The 24599-nt window shown below is 41.8% G+C and overlaps 1 protein-coding gene across 7 annotated transcripts in view; it reads right to left on the bottom strand.

Moving 5' to 3' along the window:
• The window catches only part of nrxn3a (neurexin 3a), a 208152-nt gene that overhangs the window by 45310 nt on the left and 138243 nt on the right, over positions 1-24599 (bottom strand). For all 7 annotated transcript variants that reach the window (XR_003270631.1, XR_003270630.1, XM_026151866.1 and 4 more), the window contains 2 exons: positions 24196-24369; positions 18201-18320 (listed from right to left, as the gene is read on the bottom strand). Coding sequence is in view for 5 of the 7 variants with exons in the window: in XM_026151866.1 (XP_026007651.1) it covers positions 18201-18320; positions 24196-24369 (294 nt within the window). In the remaining 2 variants the exon portion in view is untranslated. The remainder of the gene's footprint in view (positions 1-18200; positions 18321-24195; positions 24370-24599) is intronic.

Genomic DNA, 24599 nt, shown 5'->3' on the forward strand with positions numbered 1-24599 from the left:
CGCACGCAGGCTTTCAATTAAAATCAGTCACACAGCGATAAAAAGAAACACAAAAATGTCAAGAAGCTGTTGTATTATTAACTGCAATAGCCGGTCGCATGACAGCCACGGGAAGCCGACGGGTAAAGAGATCGGTTGTTATCGGATTACGTCGTTGAAGAGAAATTGTTCGAGCCATGTTTCCGAAGTGACAAAGACGCGACGGATGGCCTGGATTGCAGCCATTCAAAGACCAAATATAACGTCCCAGAACACTCCAGCTCACAGGTTAGTCTGCTCCAAGCATTTACACAAAGGTCAGTCTGCTGTTGTAGTTAATGCGTCATTTTCATAACATAATTAGTGATATAGGTTACAAGCAAGTCTGGCGCTGAACAGAAATTGTCGCGCTATGCTCCTTTGTTCATTGTGCATAAATAGTGAATTGTCCTGACACAATATTGCGTTTCGCTTCTGTTATTATGGTACATTGACAAAAACATGTACTTTTATTCACAGGATAAAACAGTTGTTTGTATCACTAATTGCCCAGTACGATTACAGCATACAATATTGTTGTCACTGCTACATTTCTGTGATGGGTACTGTTAGGTATTTTAGTACCATGGGAGCATTTACTGGATATTGTTTTATAGTGACATTATGCAGGAAAACTCTGTCATTCAATAAGGCCCCTTTGTTTTAGTTATTTTTCTCTTTGACCCAAGAATTGATGTGTGAGAATCACAGGCTGGTACAAGGTTGAAATACCACAGAGATCACTCCCTCAGCTACATTAGTTTCTTAATCTTTTAGACGCCTGTTGAAGGCCAAATGGTTTGTTTCAGATTTCACTAATGAAAGAACTCTTCGTTTTGTGCCTTGAAAATATGTCGCTGAGATAATCACAATTGTAGCTGAACTGATACACTACACAAAGGATGCTTCTTCACCCAAGGGCAGGAAGACGCTGCCTTATCTTGGTCTGTACTGGTTTAAACTGATAAATCTGCTGTCTCATGAATTTTACCCTCTATATAAACTGTTGTACTTGTGAATAAAGTTGAGTCACTTTGGGAAGACAATCTAAAGCAGTCTCTGTTTTCTTGTTCTCCCAAGCTGCTCCCGAGCTCGTACTAACACGCTGAATGGCATGCTTGAATATTACTTGAGAATATATTTGACTGTGTTACAGACTAAGGTACATTCTCTGCTGATAGACGTCCACGCCTCGAAGGAAGTCGATCCACGGATTAGGCCCTGGAAACCGTTTCCTTCAGGTACCAGAAATTATTTCCACTACTAATTAATTACCGTTGAGCTCAAAGGTCCTATTAATAAACGGTTAAGGAATGTGTATTTATGACGACGATTTGTGAGACTGGTAAACTTATGATACGTACGATGGTCTTTTGTTCTACACGGTGCATTTCAAGGTCCTGTACCCATCCGTCGGTAAACTGTACCTGGGCTTGTTGCAGTGACCTGAAGTTACTAAACTTCATGAGTGTATGCACTCACTCCAAAAACCGTATGATTATAAATATGCATATAAATATGCTAAGATGAGATAGCTGACTTCATCTAACTAGCAAATGTTGTCCAGGCTACGTTGGTGATGCAGTTTTTTTTTAATGTGTATGATATTTTTGTCATGCGATTTCAAAGCTGGTCCTACAACCGCATCCAAGAATAACATGCAGCTTATCTCAGAACTGTCGGTGAAAATTATTCTTGGAGCTAGGTTTAATTGAGCTGCATTTTAAAGAGGTGCAATTTTACAATTTGTGTATATTTTCTAAGTTCACTATTTTGTCATGTGTTGAGAAAAACACAGATTTTAAAATTACATGGTCTAATATTTACATTTAGCATAACTGCAACATTATTTTTTCGTTTTGTTTTTTTTTTAAAGACTCGAAAGGACTTGAAATTCAAAGTTTCAGACTTGTGACTTGACTCGGACTTTTACACCAGTGACTTGAGACTCGACTCTGACTTGCCTGACATTACTTGAGACTTGACTTGAGACTTGAGGATAAAGACTTGAGACTTACTTGAGACTTGCAAAACAATGACTTGGTCCCACCTCTGCTTACAACCTACCATAAAAAGTAACATAGGTTAAAAAATTACAGAGGCATTGTACTTCTATATGGTATATATTACAAACCAGGGTGTCACCAAAAATTATTTACTATTAGCCCAAAATGACAAATGGTGGAGGAATGTCTCAAAACCAAAACACAATGAATGTACCTCACTACACATGAAACTGCATTATTGGAAAATCGCAAAAGTACTGCAAAAAACATATTAAAATAAAAACAGGTATTCATTAGAAAAACGTTCCCCATGAGTTTCAAATGGATTAATATAACTGCTGCATATGTTTAAGACTGAGCTCATTTTAAATGCATTGAATACGGTTTAATGTCCTGCATTGTCCAGCATTCAATAAAGCATATGTTTGCACCAGCAGAGAACCACACATCTACAGTGGGGCAAAAAAGTATTTAGTCAGCCACCGATTGTGCAAGTTCCCCCACCTAAAATGATGACAGAGGTCAGTAATTTGCACCAGAGGTACACTTCAACTGTGAGAGACAGAATGTGAAAAAAAAATCCATGAATCCACATGGTAGGATTTGTAAAGAATTTATTGGTAAATCAGGGTGGAAAATAAGTATTTGGTCAATAACAAAAATACAACTCAATACTTTGTAACATAACCTTTGTTGGCAATAACAGAGGTCAAACGTTTACTATAGGTCTTTACCAGGTTTGCACACACAGTAGCTGGTATTTTGGCCCATTCCTCCATGCAGATCTTCTCGAGAGCAGTGATGTTTTGGGGCTGTCGCCGAGCAACACGGACTTTCAACTCCCGCCACAGATTTTCTATGGGGTTGAGGTCTGGAGACTGGCTAGGCCACTCCAGGACTTTCAAATGCTTCTTACGGAGCCACTCCTTTGTTGCCCGGGCGGTGTGTTTTGAATCATTGTCATGTTGGAAGACCCAGCCTCGTTTCATCTTCAAAGTTCTCACTGATGGAAGGAGGTTTTGGCTCAAAATCTCACGATACATGGCCCCATTCATTCTGTCCTTAACACGGATCAGTCGTCCTGTCCCCTTGGCAGAAAAACAGCCCCATAGCATGATGTTTCCACCCCCATGCTTCACAGTAGGTATGGTGTTCTTGGGATGCAACTCAGTATTCTTCTTCCTCCAAACACGACGAGTTGAGTTTATACCAAAAAGTTCTACTTTGGTTTCATCTGACCACATGACATTCTCCCAATCCTCTGCTGTATCATCCATGTGCTCTCTGGCAAACTTCAGACGGGCCTGGACATGCACTGGCTTCAGCAGCGGAACACGTCTGGCACTGCGGGATTTGATTCCCTGCCGTTGTAGTGTGTTACTGATGGTGACCTTTGTTACTTTGGTCCCAGCTCTCTGCAGGTCATTCACCAGGTCCCCCCGTGTGGTTCTGGGATCTTTGCTCACCGTTCTCATGATCATTTTGACCCCACGGGATGAGATCTTGCGTGGAGCCCCAGATCGAGGGAGATTATCAGTGGTCTTGTATGTCTTCCATTTTCTGATGATTGCTCCCACAGTTGATTTTTTCACACCAAGCTGCTTGCCTATTGTAGATTCACTCTTCCCAGTCTGGTGCAGGTCTACAATACTTTTCCTGGTGTCCTTCGAAAGCTCTTTGGTCTTGGCCATGGCGGAGTTTGGAGTCTGACTGTTTGAGGCTGTGGACAGGTGTCTTTTATACAGATGATGAGTTCAAACAGGTGCCATTCATACAGGTAACGAGTGGGGGACAGAAAAGCTTCTTACAGAAGACGTTACAGGTCTGTGAGAGCCACAGATTTTCCTTGTTTGAGGTGACCAAATACTTATTTTCCACCCTGATTTACGAATAAATTCTTTACAAATCCTACCATGTGGATTCATGGATTTTTTTTTCACATTCTGTCTCTCACAGTTGAAGTGTACCTCTGGTGCAAATTACTGACCTCTGTCATCATTTTAAGTGGGGGAACTGGCACAATCGGTGGCTGACTAAATACTTTTTTGCCCCACTGTATAAATCAAACAACGGTTCAAGCCACACACATGATTTTTCAAAAATGATATTAAAATAAAATTTAAAAAAAAAACAGTTGAATTAAAGGCTTGAACTGTATTACATGGTTAGCTGTCAATATCTACGGCAGGATTAAAATATGAAAAATGAATGCAGAGACTTGGCAAAACAGCTGATTAAACATTTTACATTCAGATATTTTCATACCGTAGATGCTAATCTGAAAGTTATGATAGAATATAGGGTCACATCAAGAAAAATAAGTTTTGATCATGTTGAGAATAAAGTTGAAACTTCAAGATTAAACTATACTATTCTGAGAAAAAAAGTTAAAAAAAAAAAAACAATTTTGAGAATAAATGTCAAGATTACAGTTTTGGTTTTAAGTCAACCAACTGCCTCATACCAACTTTACAGAATGCTTGGTGTTGATGAGTTAGTGAAACAACTTGATCAGCTGCCTTATTGTGTCTTGTGATGCAGCATATACCCTCTTTAAGCGTGTAACCATCAATATCCTTGAATCCATTGATAACTATTTCATTTTGCACAACTCTTCCAAGTTTGCGTGGTTTTTACTTCTGAGCAGAGGCACCATGTCTTCAACAACTTATCTACACTATTGTTTAATGTGAAACAACAGCTTTAATCTCCACCGTTCAACTTTATTCTTAAAATATTATTTCAACTTTAGTCTTGAATTTTCCTCAAAATAGTATTTCAAGTTTATTCTTGAAATTTTGACTTTATTCTGCTCCATTTCTCTATGCAAAGTAATAAATTATTCTACTGTAGTGCCACATTCACTACTAAGTCTGGTTGGGTAGCCGTCACGAATTTGTCCGTCTGTATCTGAAAGTCCCACAGGGTCTTAGCTCTGTCAGTCTCGACCACCCTAGGGGCGTCTCCCATTTTGACCTCAAGACTTCCAGGCCATACTTGGCACCAGAGATGGGCAGTAACGTGTTAAGTAACATGTTACTGTAATCTGATTACTTTTTTCAAGTAACGAGTAGAGCAAGGGATTACTATTGCAAAAAAGTAATTAGATTACTGTAATTAGATTACTACTTTCCCATAAGCACGCTGTTACTGCATTATTAAACCATGATTTTGTTTGTGAGAGTGTCTCATGACAATGACGTAGCAGCATGTGACATCTGTGGTAGCAACAGACACGTGTGTAATATCAACAACTGATAATATGGAGTGTGGGAGAGAGTACGGCCATGCAGCATTTAAAGCTGGGAAGTGCTGACATTAATTTGTGTTTCATTGTGGAAAAAGTGACAAAAACATTAGCGTCCGCTGTTCACTCCTTGTGGGAAGAAAAGTTCTTTCTACAGTGAAAAATTCCACTTCAAATCTGAGCACACTGCCACGGGAATGTGAAATTCACAGAGAAACCCACTGACATAACCACTGCGGCTACCACATCCACTTATACTGGACAAACATGCTAAACAGGTGAAAACAGACTAAAGAGCAACAGGTCTTAGTGTTGCTGAACTGAGGAAGCTCTTTGCTGGCTATATCACCAAGGAAATGTTGCCGATTTCCACTGTAGACTCTGAATCATTCCGACGCATTGCAGAAAAAATACAGACTAAAAGCGGTGTCAAGCAGTCCCAGAGAAAGTAATTTGTAGGATACCTTGAGAGAGAATACAACATGGAGACTCTGCTGGGCCTTCTTTAAAACAGCCGAGGTGTTTGAGCTCCATTGGAGGTCTGTGTCTATGTGCACACCAAGGAACCTGGAACTGGACACCCTTTCCGCACACTCCCTGTTAATGCTGACGGGCTGCAGCTCAGACTTCCTCCTTCTGAAGTCGACTACCAGCTCTTTTGTCTTGTTGGTATTGAGGTCCAGCTTGTTGACTGCACACCAATCTGTCAGCCTTTTAACCTCAGCTCTGTATGGCGTCTCATCTCCCCCAGAGATGAGCCCCACCAGTGGGTACTGACACAGTCATGTGTGTACAGAGTGTACAGTAGGGGACTCACTACACAGCCTTGTGGAGAGCCGGTGTTAAGGAAACACTGAGGAAAGATGAGGGCCCACTCTAACTCTCTGTACACGATCTGACAGGAAGTCTCTGCTCCAGCTGCAGGTGGTAGAAGGAAGTCCGATATCCAGCGGTTTTACTATTAGTCTGTCCAGGAGCATCGTATTGAAGGCAGTCAGCAAAGTCAGCAAAGAGCAGCTTGGCGTAACACCCCTGTTGTTCCAGGTGAGAGATGGTGGTGTGGAGCGTTGTAACAATGGCGTCGTCAGCTGATCTGTTAGCTCTGTATGCGAACTTGAGCGGGTCGAGTGTTGGTGGCAGGCAGGACATGATGTGACGCCGGACCAGTTTCTCGAAACGCTTCATTATAACGGGTGCTAGAGCAGCTGGTCGTTGAGGCTGCTAATGTTTGTCTGCTTAGGCAGTGGGACGATTGTGGCCGGCTTTAGGCACGGCGGGATGCAGGACTGGGACAGTGAAGCATCTTAGTGAAGACCCCAGCCAGCTGGTCTGCACATTTTTTAGGACCCTTCCCTTCACCCCATCTGGACTGGCAGCCTTCCTGGGGTTCCATCCCCTCAGTGTGCGCCTCACCTCATATTCCTGCACCTTGAAGCTTAGCCACGGCTGCCTCTGGCCCCTTCACCTCAAAGCATGCAAAGAAGTGGTTGTATTTTGCCCCTCTGGTGTTCCTGCCCATTCCTTTATGTCCCCCACTCATGTGCTGAGCCCTTTTTCTGTTCACCTTAGCCACTATGATTCCTGAAAGCAGCTTCCATGTTGTGGTATGAGGCAGGTTGCTGGCCAGCAGTTGGTTGGGACAGGCCCCCCCCTCTGGATCCTTCCATAATCCATTCTGGGTGTGTCTCATCCATTAGCAGCTGGTTCATTTGAGCTGCTCATAGAGTACATGAATCATGTCAGGGCCTGGTGCTGTTCAATTTCTCATGCTTGAGACTCTTTCTTGGCTGTCTGTCACTTTGATGGTTACTGGAGCCTGTCCAATGAAGTTGGTCTGCTCTTAGATCCACTAGCCACTGAGCATGGCTGTTATGGGTTGCATCCTTCTTCCATATGCTCTTCCAGTATTGCACCGTCTCCAGCCTTGGTGATGCTGTTCTCATATTGTTCCCCTGCCACTGAGAGTACACCTTGGACAGTTCAGTGGAGAACAGCTGGTTAATTCTCCTGACCTCTCCTCTCTTAGAGATAAGATTCTCCTGAAGGCACACATCAGCAGACTCCTCTGGAGGTGGTGGAGATGACAGGACACCTCAGATTTCTTGGCTTAACCCTTTAAGACCTACCATAGAACCAAGTCCGCCAGAGCTTACTTTATATTTTTACATGCTGTAGTGCCGTTTTTGGGAGCATTTCAAGTTGCTATACATCAATCCAACCATTATAGCCCAGATTTTAATAATATGTCTGCATTAAGTTTAATAGTTTAATAGTTAAATTATTTATATAGCACATTTAATTACAACAGGAGCGTTGACCAAAGTGCTGTACAAGAATACAACATACATAATAAAACAACTTAGAGTACTAAGTGCATAGTAATTATATAAATTGCAAAAAAAAAGTACCTGATGGGTGAGTAGAGGGTCTCTGGGTCGTTAACCCTGACCCTAAGCCTCGGATAAGCTGGAGGAGATAGCAGGGGAGGTCTGGGATTCTATGCTTAAATGGTCCGGTTCATATAGAGCTTGAGGGTCCTGCACAGTATCTTAGCTGTTCCTAGTTCTGCGCTGTTCTGGACAGAGATCTCTGACGTTGTTCCTGGGATCTGCTGGAGCCACTCGCCTAGCTTGGGAGTCTCTGCACGTAGTGCTCCAATTACCACTGGGACCACTGTTACCTTCCCCACTGAGAATTGCTGTTATGGTCTTCCAGTATTGCACCATCTCCAGCCTTGGCGGTGCCGTTCTCACATTGTTCCCCTGCCACTGAGAGTACATTTTGGCCGGTTCTGTGGAGAACAGCTAGTTTATTCTCCTGCCTTTTATCGCTCTCGTGTACCTCTTCAAGCAGCTGGCCAAGGCTGTGAGTCTTTGCTTGGCAGTTCTCAAGGCCTCAGGTATGGACAGTTTGCTGTAGTTCTTAGGCACCTTCTTTGTTGCACCTTTCTGCAGCTCTGATCCCTGACCTTGATCTGATCACTGCTGCCGTGGTGTAGATCAGCTTGTTAATCTCGGTAATGGTGGCGGCGTCCGTAGTGCTGCATTCACATCATCTAGTAGATCTTCTGAGGGTACTTCACGTAGTCATGGTAACTGGAGGATAAGGAGGCAGCGGAGGATCCAGGTTTCAAGCTTTGCCATGATTCTCTCTTTCAGGTCAGTTCCTCCCGCATTCAATGATCCTTCTTCTATTGCACTTGGGGATAGGTACCCAATCTCGGGTGGGGGTGACTAGACAACACTAGAGGCCAACTTCAAGCCAATAGCACAAGTGACCATCAAGTGCGGGATCTACCAAAGAGATGCTCTGTCCCCACCAATGTTCCGTCTAAGCTGCGCACGTGCACAATTGCGCCCTGATGGCACGGTCTCTGCGCAGAGAAAATCTGCACACAAAAAAATTCTAACCTGAATTGAAATTAAAGTAAATATGTGCCGACACCGGTGCTGATGTGGAGTGAAGCCACGTTAATGACAACGTGTACAACCATTGGAGATGTGAGCAGGACAGACGGAACAACTGACGGACAAAGTGTGGACTTTATACCAGTTTTTAAATTGTGTTGATCGGCCACGTAAAACCAGAGTTATGATAAAATATCTGCAATGTTTGGTTTTCTTCCTGAATACTGTCGTTGTTTATAGTTACTGCAGGAAGAAACGGTAAAAACGCCGTTTTATAAGAAAATAGCTCGAAAGCCTGTGAACAAAAACAGCCCCCCTCCCTCAGCCTTTCCTATTGGTGGAAAAATGTACCATGTCGACCAATCAAAACATGATATGGCAACATGGCATTTAGTTGTTAAGGGAGGGGGAAGTTTTAGGAGTGACGGCGGTGTTTTGAGATATTGTGAGAGATTTCAGACGTTTCGCACAAATCTTGTGTAGTTAGTGTGTAGTTAGTGTGTAGTTAGTGTGTAGTTAGTGTGTAGTCAGTGTGTAGTTAGTGTGTAGTTAGTGTGTAGTTAGTGTGTAGTTAGTGTGTAGTTAGTGTGTAGTTAGTGTGTAGTCAGTGTGTAGTTAGTGTGTAGTTAGTGTGTAGTTAGTGTGTAGTTAGTGTGTAGTTAGTGTGTAGTCTAGTCAACAGTTTTGTTGTGTGTGTCGACTGTTGAGGCGCCTGCTGAGTGTTACAGGTGTTACAGCAGTGACACATCTGCTGCTGTCAGGCCTGCAGGTATCAGGCTGTTGTTCTCCTTCATCTCATAGTGGACAGAAATTATTTTTTGGAGTGAACAAATAATTTGTGTGGCATCAGATTTGATGCAGAACAGCTGATTGTTCTGTAAATAGTTTGTTTATTTAAAAAACGCCTTGGCTGCATTTTTAGGTAAACAGCTGCAAAACACTTTGTTTGCATAACTCAGTTACTTTTTTGAAGAAGTAACTATATAATTAATTACCCAACATTGGTCATTATTTACTGTATTTTGCAGACAGAGTTACAGACTCTCTCCCAGACCACAGACTCATAATACAAGTCAGAGCTTTATGAAAAAAAAACAAAAGAAACTTGTGTTTTCAAAATTGGAGTTCAAGTTATTTTTACTTCCAATAGTGTTAACATGCTACACAGGTCATGAACAAGATTGTTTTTAATTTTCATTGTAAGTGGGCTAAAGCAGTTAATTAAAAGTAGTCTAACAGAAATGTAAATGCTGTAATTTGATTATTTTAATAAACATGTAACTTGGATTGGATTTGATGCTGGCGTGACCACAGTGCACACGTCTGCTGTCGCTCACAGTGGTCCAAGGGACGCTCAGGGAGTTTGTGTGTTTGCTCAGACACATGAAACATTAGAGGGAACACTGGTCGCCACTGCTGTTCTGCATAGGCCTGCACTGGCCTGAATCCTCTCAGTGAGATCATTGACAAGACTGGCTACGGAAACTGACTGAGGAATGAAATTGTTGTCAGCCACCTCAAGCTGTATGCCAAGAGTGAACAAGACATCGATTCACTGATCCACACCACCAGGATATACAACAATGACATCAAAATGTTGTTCGGACTGGAGAAGTGTAGCCGGATGGTATCAAAGAGAGGGAAGGTAGTCAGAACTGAGGGGATTGAACTACCAGAAGGCAACATTGCAGACATAGAGGACAGTTACAAGTACCTGGGGATCCCGCAGGCGAATGGGAACCATGAAGAGGCCGCTAGAAAAGCTGCAACCACCAAGTACCTGCAGAGGGTCAGGCAAGTCCTGAGGAGTCAGCTGAATGGTAAGAACAAGATCCGGGCCATCAACACGTACGCCCTGCCCGTGATCAGGTACCCTGCTGGGGTAATAGGCTGGCCAAAGGAGGAGATAGAAGCCACTGACATAAAGACAAGAAAGCTCCTGACCATGCATGGAGGGTTTCACCCCAAATCCAGCACCCTGAGGCTGTACGCTAAGCGGAAGGAAGGGGGCCGGGGACTGGTGAGTGTCAGCACCACAGTCCAGGATGAGACAACGAACATCCAAGAATACATTGGGAAGATGGCCCCAACTGACCGAGTGCTCAGTGAATACCTCAGGCAGCAGAAACCCAAGAAAGAGGAGGAAGGCAAGGAACCATCATGGAAGGACAGGCCCCTGCACGGTATGTACCACCGGCAGATAGAGGAGGTGGCTGATATCCAGAAATCCTACCAGTGGCTGGACAAAGCTGGACTGAAAGACAGCACAGAGGCACTAATCATGGCAGCACAAGAACAAGCTCTGAGCACAAGATCCATAGAGGCTGAGGTCTATCACACCAGGCAAGACCCCAGGTGCAGGCTGTGTAAAGATGCCCCAGAGACAATCCAGCACATAACAGCAGGGTGCAAGATGCTAGCAGGCAAGGCATACATGGAACGCCATAACCAAGTGGCCGGCATAGTGTACAGGAACATCTGTGCCGAGTATAACCTGGAAGTCCCGAGGTCAAAATGGGAGATGCCCCCAAGGGTGGTGGAGAATGACCGAGCTAAGATCCTGTGGGACTTCCAGATACAGACGGACAAAATGGTGGTGGCTAACCAACCGGACATAGTGGTGGTAGACAAACAGAAGAAGACGGCCGTAGTGATCGATGTAGCGGTTCCGAATGACAGCAACATCAGGAAGAAGGAACACGAGAAGCTGGAGAAATACCAAGGGCTCAGAGAAGAGGTTAAGGATATTCAAGATTTAAAAAGGAAAGTGCCACTCTTACACAACTGACAAAACTTACAACTACACTTTAATATAATCAAGAGCTGAAGTACTGAAAAAAGAAACTCAATTCAAAAAACAAAAAGAATAACCTTCATCACTGAATTTAACCATAATGATCAGCAACTTAAGGATATAGTTAAAAGACAATGGCAGATTCTAATGGCTGAATCATCTGAAGCAAAACTACAGATGTGACAAATGCATGCACATAACAAAACTGTATATTTACTACTATTACTATGTGTTTTTTTACTTTTCCACACAGTGGTAAGAAGTTTCCTGTTAGACAGTTCATAAACTGCAGCACAACATCACAGTCGACAAGCTCAAATGCCCCTGTGCTCAAGGTTATATTGGACAAATAAAGAGAGCACCTAAACAACCTCTTTGAGAAGACAAAACAGTGTATGTGACAGCCAAACACTATCGTGAAGCTAACTATGGTTCTTTTGCCACTCTGAATTTTATCGTTTTTTAACTCAATGCAACTCAGTTCATCTAATTTGATCTCTCATGGAGAGATGCTTTGGATTTCAGTGCTCCATACAGTGACTCCTGCTGGCCTGAGTGAGGTTTTTCTTGTAAAATGCATTTTTGTGAACAAGCTTATATGAGACATACAAAAATACAAAATGTTTATGATAAAACTTGAGAGAACACTTCAATTGTAAACACACTAATCTGTTTTTTTGTTTGTTTGTTTGTTTTTGAACTTTTAATTGCAAAGCAGGGAAACAGCAGTGACCAGCATATACACACACAGGACAAAGATGCATCTACATGTATAGCAGGACGTGGGAGGCAGAAAGAGAAAGCCAACAGCAATATTCATAAACAATGAAAAAGGTTAACAATCGTCAGGTAGCTCATCATTTAGTCCTAACAAGCAAGTCCTTGGACCCAGATGCAGTCGGCAATTAAATATAGTACATAGCTTGTCTATGAGTGATCTCCAAAACTGTAGAATAACAGGGCAGCTCCACAGACAATGAAAAAAGGAACCAACAGCAGACTGACATTTGTTACAGAGATTAGGCAAAGCTGGAAACATTATGTGTCTCTTCTCGGGTGTAATATAAAGCCTATTTATAAGTTTAAACTGCCTTTCCCAAATAGAATTAGATGCCAAGGCTTTAAAAGGACGACAACACAACTCATCCCAAGCTTCAGCATCTATAGCGCCTACGTCTGATTCCCATTGGCCCTTGATTTTGTTAGAGTTATCCATTCAGAGAGAATGTTATAAATCTTTTTAGTGATACATTTTAGTTGGGTAGTTTTTACCATGAGTGATTCTATAGGAGAAAGACCAAACCCTCCATTCAAATCCTTCAATTTAGAAGTAATATAGTGCTTTACCTGAAAGTACTTCAAAAAATCCTTATTGGTCAGACCAAACTTGCTTTTCAGTTGATTAAAAGTAAGAAGAGAGTTCTCATGAACAAGATCACCCACTGTATTAATCCCTTTTTGAGACCAGTCCTCAAAACCAGCCCGAAGACCAGGTAAGAAGTCAGGGTTTTCATGAATAGGAGTAAGAAGGGAGAAACAATTATAATATCCTTCCAGGCGCCTGACTTTGCGCCAAACAACGAGCATATTCTTTAGCACCATATTATCTTGTGTTAGAACTGTGGCTTTACCTGAGGAAATATATAGCAGGTTCCGCAACGGATACCCTTTAAAGAAGCGGACTCAGCGCTGAGGTAAATGGAATCCGGATCGTCCATAAACCATTCTGTAAGAAATTTAAACTGTGCAGCCAAGAGGTATTGTGGGAAGGAGGGAGCGGCAAGACCACCTTTCTGAACAGGCAAACACAGAAAACTGTATCTCAGCCTAGGTCTTTTCTTACGCCATATAAAAGAAATAATTGAACCATTTAATTTTGACAAAACCTTTTTGACAGAGCAAGCGGTAACATCTGGAATAAATACAAGAGGCGAGGGAGGATATTCATCTTGACCAGATGAATACGACCTAAGAGAGACAGAGGGAGGCTGCACCACCTACCCAAATCGCGATTGATGGTCTGAATTAAAGGGGTGTAGTTCAGACTATACATTTCTTTTAGATTCTGTGAAATCTTTACCCCTAAATAAGTGAAACCGGAGGGAGACCAACGAAAAGGCTGAGAAATGTTTGGATCAACCTCATTTAGAACAGAGAGGGGCATAGCCTCACTTTTAGAAAAATTGATCTTGTAGCCTGAGAAGGAGCCGTATTGGGAAATTAACGCAACTAATCTAGGAATTGAGTGAGCAGGAGAATTTAGAAAAATTAAGACGTCATCTGCATAAAGTGAAATCTTATGTTGAGAATTGTTCAAACAGAGTCCTTCAATAGCAGCATCCTTCCTAATGGCTGTGGCAAGGGGCTCCATAGCCAGGGCGAATAACAAAGGGCTCAGCGGACAGCCCTGCCGACTGCCACGTTCAATACTGAAATTGTCCGACCTATAACCATTGGTAATCACTGCCGAAAGAGGGGAAGTATAAAGGATCTGGATCCATTTAACGAAGTTGTCACCTAAACCAAATTCTTGAAGTGTGAAAAGAAGAAACGGCCATTCCAGACGGTCAAAGGCCTTTTCAGCATCAAGTGAGATGACTAGAGCCTCAGAGTTGAACAAAGATGAGTGCTGAATAATGTTAAGTAGGCGCCTGATGCTATGTGTGGAATACCGCCCCCGTATAAAACCAGTTGGATCATTCTCAACGATCGAAGGTAGTATTGGCTCAAGACGTACAGCCAGGACTTTAGCAAGTATCTTCAAATCAAGATTTAAAACAGATATAGGCCTATAGGAGGCGCATTCTTCTGGAGGTTTCCCCTTCTTCAGAATTAGCGAAATATTAGCCTCCATTAAGGAGGGGGGGAGAGTGCCTGCCTCAAAAGAGGACAGAAGCATCTTATACAGTGGGGAAGTCAGAATCGTACTAAATTTCTTAAAGAATTCCCCCGTGAACCCGTCTGGACCCGGGGCTTTGTTATTTGGAAGCATCTGAATAACTTTCAAAATTTCACTTTGCGTTATAGGTTTACATAAATCATCCCTTTGGATTTCAGTAACTTTAGGTAGATTTAGTCCTAAGAAGAAGTGATGCATACCTTGTTCCAATGTTGATTTAAACTGGGAGGTATATAACTGCTTGTAAAAAGTTTTAAAAGTATCATTAATAATTAAATTGTCATATTTAGGTAAACCAGATGAGTCTCTAACACATGGGATATTACAACCAGCACCCTTATTATGAAGAAGATTGGCCAGATAGCGGTTAGGTTTATTAGCAAACTCATACAACCTCTGCCTCATGAAGAAAAGAGATTTCTCAGCCTTTCTTGTTAATAGTGCCTCCAAAGCTGTTTTAACCACCTGAATTTCATTCCTTAATTGCTCTGAAGGTGATTCATTATGTTTAGCTTGCAGTTCGTGCAATTCCAGTTCTAATTTCCGTTGTTCCATCTGATTTTTCCGCTTCAGGCCTGCTGAATATGATATAATCAGTCCACGAGTGTAAGCCTTCAGGGTGTCCCAAAGCAGGCCTGGAGAAACTTCAGGGGTTGCATTGACCTTTAAAAAATGTTCAAGCTGATCATTTAAAAATATTTCGAATTTTGGGTCGTGAATCAAAAAATTGTCAAATCTCCAGGTATGAGACCGAGGGACAGGATTTAGATCGCTTAGCTGAACAAAAACCGGCGCATGATCTGATATAATAATATCGCCTATTGTACATCTCAAAATGTTTCCCAGTGATCGCTTGGGGGTGAAAACGAGATCGATCCTACTACTTGTTCTATGAACACCGGAAAAAAAAGTAAATTCTTTATCGTTAGGATGAAGAGTCCGCCAGGTATCAACCAGATCAAGTTCGTTACAAGTATCTAAAAGCGCTTTGGCCCTTGTAGACATTTGAATTTGTTTAGGAGGGGATCTGTCCTTAGTTGTAGAAAAATAACAGTTAAAATCACCGGCTATCACAGAATTATCACAAACCCAATCAGAAAAGGAAGAGAAAATATGAGCAATAAAGTCGCTAGACTGTACTGGCGGAAAGTAAATATTCAGAAATGACACCGCCTGACCACCTAGGGTGCCTTTTAAGGAAACATATCTACCAGACTTATCACAAATTGTTTGGTCAACTGTCAGCGGTAGGTGTTTATGTATTAAAATGGCTGCACCGCGACTCTTACTCGTAAAGGAGGAACTAAAAACTTGACCGACCCAATCACGTTTCAGTTTTAGATGCTCCTGAGGAGACAGGTGAGTTTCTTGCAACAAGGCAACATGTACATTCTCCCTCTTAAGAAAGCTCAATATTTTTTTCCGTTTAACAGGGTTATGTATACCTCCTACATTCCAGGAACAAACATTTAACACTGAATTATCACTTATCATACAATATTTGAAATAAGCATGGAACCACGCTCAGGTGACCAAAGCATAGCTGATATGTAGGGCTCCCAAACACTGCTCTACAACACCAGTGGCAAGTAAAATACACATAGAAAAACAAACGTCCTGCTCTGCTAACAATTAACAAAAAACTATTTACAAGAAACAGAACCGTCAAGAAACCAGTGAGTATGGAGGTCAGACAAAGGTCTCCAACGCCCAGCAGGGGGCGCAAGCAAACTTTCCAACTTGGACATAGAACGATGCTGGACCAGAGTACGAGTCTTTTCTTAATCAGTAACGTGAAACAGTTGCCCGCCCGCAGCTAAAACAAGGATTCGGATTATAAATGGCTAAATAAAATAGTCTATGTGTATGGGGTTATTATCTCCGCGCAGACCCGAAAAGAAAAAAAGAAACCAAACAGAAAAAATAACAATAATAATAAACAGGGAAGGAAGAAAAAAAGAAAAAAAAAAGGAGGAGGAGGAGACGAGGGATTGGCGAATGCCTCACGTATGGGACAGGAGCACAGATCAACAGTCCACTGGAGCCACCGAGGATGAGCGCGGCCCCGCCCCTTGAGGTACGTTATCCAGGTAAGCTGAGACTGCTTCTGGAGATCTAAAAGATTTCTCCTGGCCATCGATCTTGATCCTAAGGACAGCCGGGTACATCATAGCGAAGGGGACACCCATCTCCCTAAGGCGTTGTTTGACGTGGTAGAATCCCTGGCGTTTCTTCAGAACAGCGGCGGAGAAGTCCTCGAATATCATAATAGGAATGCCATTATGAAATAAGGACTGCCTCCTCCTAGCCGCTTGCATGATCCGTGCTTTATCCTGGAAGTTGTGGAGCTTTATGATGACCGCGCGGAGTCGCTGGGCACTGGAAGGGAGGCGTGCAAGCACCCGGTGGCAGCGATCGATTTTAACAGCGCCGCCCTTGAAACTCACAGCCACCAACTCCGGTAACCACGTTTTGAAAAAAGACACAGGGTTGGTACCTTCACTGCCTTCGGGTAGCCCAATAACACGTATGTTACACCGTCGGCTCCTGTTCTCCAAGTCATCAATCTTATCCAAAGCGGCCTCCAGCTTGAGCTCCACTTCAGAAATCTTGGCGCCATATCCCGCTGCAACATCTTCCTGCGTTGATATACGTGCCTCTGCCTCCTTCATTTTAACATCCAATGCAGAAATGTTAGCTGCGCATGTTTCCAGTCTTTTCAGAACTGGATCAATCTTCTTCTCAAAGGAGGCCTCCACCGCCCTCAGCACCTCCGCCGATATCCTCTCCACCAATTTGTCGACGTCCATTCGGTCGAGAAGTGGGAGCGACTGGGCCTCCGCCATAACCGCTACAGCATGATCGCTGAGCGGAGGGTGATTTCCTCCGGATTTGCCCGGTTTCGACCCAAGGTTGAGCTTCTTCTGGGTGCTTGGCATCGTACGAAGTTTAAAAGTCGAAATAAACAGAGACTTTAACCAAATAAGACATATAAAGGCCTAAACAAATGCCAAGCTGCGGGAGCGGGCGAGAAACACAGCTACTCCGCCATTGACGTCACGTGACCCCCCCACTAATCTGTTTTAAGATTAATAAGAGAATTAGCAGCAGACTATTTGGTTTCATACTGATATGTTAGCGTGTTTGCTGGCACGGTCAGATGCACTAGTGTGTTTGACAGTTTTGTTCTGTACCCTAGCAGCACTGGAGTTACATTATTTTGGTTTAGCACCACGGATGAATGTATTGGGAAAGAACATCTTCTTCAGAGACTGAATGAGTTTTTTTTTTACAACCGACTCTTTCATCTATTCACCACTTGTGAACACAACTACAAGACTAGGAGTTTGCTCTACTCAGCTTTTCTCAGCAGCTTGGAAATTGTTCTTTGTGTCTCACATCCACACAGATACTGTTCAGCAATTTCACAGAGCTTGTTGTGGAAATGTCTTCCCAAATAATTTTGCTTAATATCTTGCTGCACATCAAGCACACACGCAAGCCGGTAAACAAAGAAACATGTCCACACAATGTTAAATCCTTCATTTTTGTCCATGATTTTTCTTTGTAATTGGAATCCATAGCTAGGAAGACTTAATACTAAGCATACATCAGTGCCACTCACCACCACTAAGGTTCAGCTAAATTAATATTTAGTGTATAGGCTACATATTTCTAAGAATATAAAGCTGACTTGCAACATGTGTATTAATATGCAGTCAACACATTGAATGTTCTCCATTTTAATTTTTTTCTTGAATCTCACATTTGTCACTCACTGGTCACAAAAAAGTGATATTGTATGAATGTGACATTAGATATTACTCACGGTCATTGCATTGTGTGCCGGTGTATGAAGTCATGGAGCAGTCGCAGGTGTAGTTCTCCCACTGTTGAATGCAAATGCCCATGTTGGCACAGGAATCCTCTTGGCAGGTAGTGCTGGGTCCTGGGGATCAGACAAAAGAAGCAAACACAAAACTGGCAAAACTGGCTTCAGTTCAGTGTTGCAGCTCAAAATATGTATATGATTCTCCTATACTAAAGAATGAGAGGAACGGTTTATGATCAGGGTACAGAAACAGTGGTACTGAAGAGGACTCATCTTCTTATGGCCACTGACAGAGGACTCACCTCTGTGCGTGTGCTGCCTCAATGCAGCATTCATTACCACTGACCACAATACTTTAGTACAGAGATTTGAAGCAAATCTATTGAATAGTTTACATTTTGTACATGTAAATGGGAAGTCTTCACACACTCAGGGTAATTACGGAGCTACTCAGTGTTTTGGTCCTGGGTAATTTAAGAAATACTTACATTAAAGCTATGTATCAGTTAGTTTTGAGTTTAGTAGTCCATAGTTTTTTCATTTATATTTTAAGTTCTTGATTCTCTTCCGTGCCCAGTCTGTCCCATTCTTGTCTTTGTCTCATCACCGGTGTCTCCTGTGGAAGTGATTTGTGTCCCCATGTCTCTCTGGTCTCTCCCTGTTCTCTCTCCATACTTATCTAGTTCATAAGCCTTCCTAAAAATCCCTACAAATCTTAGAAATGTGGTTTTTAAACAGATACATACTTGGCATTAGGTTTCACTCTATTATTGCTGGGTCTTTATCTTAAAACATACAGTGATCAGGCATACCATTATGATCACCTGCCTAATATTGTCTAGGTCCCAGTCCAATGAAATGGTGTGCATGGTCTGCAACAATGCTTAGCAGGACCCAAGGTCTCCCCAAACATTGCCCAGAGTATCACACTGCCACTGCTGGCTTGTCTTCTTCAGCTGTCAGGTGTTCCCCAGGTAAGCAACACACGCACCCGGCCATCCATGCAATGTAAAAGGAAACATGATTAATCACACCAGGCTACCTTCTTCCATTAGTTAGGGGTACAGTTCTGATGCTTGTGTGAACATTGTTAGTGGACAGGGGTCAGCATGGGCATGGGTCTGCAACTATGCAGCCCCAAACACAGCAAACTGCAATGGACTGTGTATTCTGACACCTTTCTATAATAATCAGTGTCATTTTTCAGCAATTTGAGCTACAGTAGTTGATCGGTTGGACTGGAAAACATAGGCCACCCTTCATTTTTCATGCACATTAGAAATATCCTGTCTCAGAGTTACGCTGAAAAACTAGTTCATGCATTTATTACTTCTTGGCTGGACTAATGTAATTTATCCTGTATTGGCTTCCATTCATTGGCCCCAGATCTAAATGCTGCTCCTCACATACAAGGTCTTAAATAATCAGGCCCCATCTTATCTTAATGACCTTGTAGTACCATATCACCCTATTAGAGCACTTCGCTCTCGCTCTGCAGGCCTACTTGTTGTTCCTAGAGTATTTAAAAGTAGAATGGGAGGCAGAGCCTTCAGTTTTCAGGCCCCTCTTCTGTGGAACCAGCTTCCAGTTTGGATTCAGGAGACAGACACTATCTCTACTTTCAAGATTAGGCTTCAAACTTTCCTTTTTGCTAAAGCATATAGTTAGGGCTGGACCAGGTGACCCTGAATGACCCCTTAGTTATGCTGCATTAGGCTCCTGGGGGATTCCCATGATGCACTGGGTGTTTCTTCTTCACTCACTATGTGTTCACAGACCTCTCTGCACTGAATCATACCTGTTATTAACCTCTGTCTCTCTTCCACAGCATGTCTTTATCCTGTCTTCCTTCTCTCACCCCAACCAATCACAGCAGATGGCCCCGCCCCTCCCTGAGCCTGGTTCTGCCGAAGGTTTCTTCCTGTTGAAAGGGAGTTTTTCCTTCCCACTGTTGCCAAAGTGCTTGCTCATAGGGGGTCATATGATTGTTGGGGTTTTCTCTGTATGTATTAGGGTCTACCTTACAATGTAAAGCGCCTTGAGGCGACTGTTGTTGTGATTTGGTGCTGTATAAATAAAACTGAATGGAAATTGAATGCGCATCACTGAAGTCTTGGCTGCCCATGAACAACCTGTCTGTCACTGCTGTTCCTTCCTTGGAAAAACTTTTGATAGATACCACTGCAGAGTGAGAACAAACTACAAGAGCTGCAGTTTAGGAGATGCTCTGACCATATCATCTAACCATCACAATCTGGTCCTTGCACTTGCTCCTTAAAATATTATCTATATATCTCTCACTCAATAATAGGTGCCAGAATAACGTGATCATCAGTGTTATTCACGTTACCTGTCAGTCATCATAATGTAATGTCTTATGGCTGTTAAAGTCCATGTGGTGACTGTTGTTGTATTTGGCATTATATAAATAAAATTGAATAAAACTCAATACTGAATTTTGATTGGACTGAATTGGTAAAAGATCATTCAACTGCTACAGTTATCCCTAAAAATCTTTTTCTCATTGGAATGTGGCAAAATGTAGTTATTCTTTAAATAAACTACACTATTTTATATTTGAAATGAAGCATAGTACATTTCAGTTATTTCTGTTCAGACTTTCTGTTTGGCTGTTCTCTATGCATCAGTTTTAACGGCTGAGCTAGTTCATGTTTACAGGAGAGCTGAAGCCCATTCCAGCTGCCATGGTAGACGCGTGTGGACAGGCCATTAGTCTACTGGACTAACGTGGAGAGACAAACAATCATTCATGCTCACATTCACACTGACAGCCAATTTAGAATCATTAATTAAACAGGCATGCATGTCTTTGGACTGAGAGGAAGGTGGAGTACACAGAGCAGGGGGAGAGGCCCAGCCAGACCTTTGTGCTGTCAGAACGCGACTGTGCCACTATAACAATGTGTCATCGATAACTCTGTGAATGTTAGGATGATAATGACAAATAAAGAGCAACGAGACGTTTTGTTAAACTGCTTTGTGTGCTGTTGTTTGTATACTTTGGTTACTCACACACATTCATTTGTTTGGGAAATTATTGTTTATTTTTTATAACTTGAATGGTTGGTTTGCAATGATACTGAACAAAAACTTATTGTTATTCGACCTCAAATCATGTGATGGTCCGGAGACTTACCTCGTCAAAGATGCTCAGTTAAAGGAGGTATTCGGGACAAAGTCATGTTGACCGTCGAGGGGGGATTGTTTTAAACGTTAGCTTATAAGAAAATCCTAAAGCTCAGTTTTGATGCTTATTTGCTGTTTGTTAGCAGTGCAGCATCGCCCTCTAGTGACGGCAAAATGTATTGCTGCAGTCTGAACTCCCTAATTACAGATGGGCTTCGATATAGGCAACAAACTTACAAACAAACAAACAAGAAAAACTTTTAATGTGATGAAAGCTTGTAATGAAATTACAAACAATGAAATTTCAAACAGTTTAAAAGACTGTTGAGCTGATCGTGGTGTATTGCAAAAGAAAAAGAAAACCATACAAAAATCATACAAACACACAAAAATGCCATGGACAAGACCAACAAACTGCGATTGATGAAATTTTATTTGGAAAAATAAATTAATCAACCGATACTTTCTTGCGCTGCATACAGTACAATGAAATAACATTGTTTTCATTCTGATTCAGATTGTTATACCAAGGACATATACCGTTTCTTTTCTACTAAAATGAAATGTCAGCTAGCACATTTATTGGTTTAACATGGGGCTCTTTAAATAAATGTTCCATGAAAAACAAAAAGTACAATACATACATTTCCAACTCAATGATATGGCAGGCATAAGAAAAACTGCTGTATAGAAAATGATGTCCATGCAAACAGATTGTGGAAGATGGCCCATAAAACAGCAACAAATAAATAAGTGAATAATAAAAATGCACAACTTTTACAGGAAGATGGAAACATTTTGTCCACAATGACATTTGTTTTCTTGTGCAAAATGTTTCAACGGCCCATTTTGGTGTAGCTACACAGAACATGTTAAAACCTTTGGCAAGTTTGTCTTTGTGAACAAAGGTCTGTGTGAACTGAATACCAAATATAGCCTGATGCAGAAATAATGGCAAGATGTAAAACTGCACATCCAACAAATAAAGATATAAACTATTTTTTGAAGTAGTTACATTGTTATTTGCTTTGTACTTCTGCAGCTGACCATTTGTAAACCCCGGCTACCTCAAACAGCAGTAGTCTAACAAAATAAATGTAATAAAAACAGTGATTCCCATCGAAAGTGCCAAATATTATTCAAAAGAGTCACATAAATTTTGAGCTTTGATTTTTATAATAGATATATAACAGCTTGATCTCTTGGTAAAGTGTGAGAGTCATGAAAAAACAACTTAATGAGAATGTTTTAACCAAAATCAGGACATTGTTACTACGTAACCACAGCCAAGATATTTTCAGTCCAGTTGCCACAGGTGTATCTAATCAAGCACCAACCATCAGATCTGTATTTACAAACGGCAGTGAAAGAATGGGTCATTCTGACAGCTCACCGAGTTCAAGCATGGAAATGCAATCGGATACGAGCATTTGAAGTCAGTTTGTGAAATTTCTTCCCTCCTGGATATTCCATAATGAACTGTGGTGTTGTGATGGTATTATTCCAAAGTGGAATCATTTAGGAATCCTAACAAGTCAGCCACAGAGTGGCAGATCATGTAAAGGTGCCATGCATTGCTGCGTCGTAAGTGTGTAAGAGTCTCTGCTGACTGACTAACAGTTTCAGCCTTGCCCATCAACATCGGCACAGAAACAAAGGCGCTTCATGGCATAGGTTTCCATGACCAAGTACCTCCTGTACTTGTAATGTGTAGCCGCCCCTGTACTTTTCTTCATATGGTCTATTTACATGTTCATGGCAGAACATACACAGTGCAGACATAAAATATGTTTTCTTGTTGCTTAAGTTTCAAAGGCATGTCGACTGTCATATAAAAAAATCTACTTGGGTCCATGTCCAATGTTTCGCCTAATGCTATTCCAAATATAACATTTCCTTGTAACATACTCATTTCAGTGCAGTAATGGGATACATTACTTTCTGTTGTCCTATCTTGTTTGGTGGCCCCAGTGAGGATAAAGATTTTTGCAGATGTAACAATAACCAGGGCAAACACAAAAGTAATGATAGTTATGGTTACTGTAATGAATCATCTATAGAGAGTACAAAAAATGAATAAAGTAATAGAAATGATGATAGTTAATGACCTCAACAATGATGTACACAAAGAAATAGTTGTCATTTTGTCACCATTTATGACAGTGCTCTGAGACCAGAGAGAACTTTATTTACTGTGTAGCATTGTCTCATCTGAATCCATTACTCTGTGGGCTTTAAAGGTTGAAATGGATGTAAACAATGATCCACTCAGGACTGACACATCATTGGCATCGTGACACAGGACAGTGTTCAGCATATGTAGTCAGAAGCATTGTAGCCAACTCTCAGAGTTAGTGTAAGTGAAGAATAACGTGAGTATGTTGAAGGAAATGTAAATGTAGTGACTCTCTCTGTCTTTTGTCCTTTTACTGACATACCTGAGCCAGCACCCATTAGAATCTGTTTTTGTTTTGAATCAGTTATAAAACTTAATATTCATATCATTCAGAAAAAAAACTTTACAAAAGCATCATAGATTAAAAAAAATAAGAGAGGTAATCTTTGCATTAGCAAAGGCTGCATAAATAGTGATGATGAAGGCTCTGTAAGGAGGCGACCGATGTGGCCGATAACTTGGTTTTGTACGAGGAGCTGATTTGATCAGAATTCTAACAGTGAATAAGTGAGGCAACAAATACAGTTAATAAGACGAAGCGCCTTCCATACGGTCTCATGGATGCAGAGCTACTGTTTGCATTGAGCAGGAAGAAAGGGCTGCTGGAGTTGGAGTTGAAGTTTGTGTTGTAGTAGTCTAAATCAGGCTGAGATTTGAGGGACGGTGTACCTTCACATCCACGTTCAATCTGCCCGCTGCGAAACAATGCATCGTTGAGGAGATCCGGAAGACGACCATTGAGGTCCACTGACGCCAAACAGCCCTGGAAGCCGTCTCTGGAAGCCACCAGTTTAGGCAGGTTGCCATACATGCCTGGACCCAGTCCAGCAATGAACAGATCACCTGGGGCACAGAAAAAATGTAAAAGTGCAGGAGAACATTATCTTTAAAAATATTATGGATATTTATAGAAAGATTTGTGTTGAAATCTTTTCAGATCTAAACGACATCAGGACAAACAAAACAGAACTTTTAATTAATCACGAAACCGAACTAAAGAGAGCGCACATATCACACAGGCTTTTCCTCTTGACAGCTGTACACGTACGTGGATTTTTATTGTTGTTGTTGTC

This window comes from Astatotilapia calliptera, chromosome 19 (assembly GCF_900246225.1).
Source record: "Astatotilapia calliptera chromosome 19, fAstCal1.2, whole genome shotgun sequence".
Lineage (NCBI taxonomy): Eukaryota > Metazoa > Chordata > Actinopteri > Cichliformes > Cichlidae > Astatotilapia > Astatotilapia calliptera.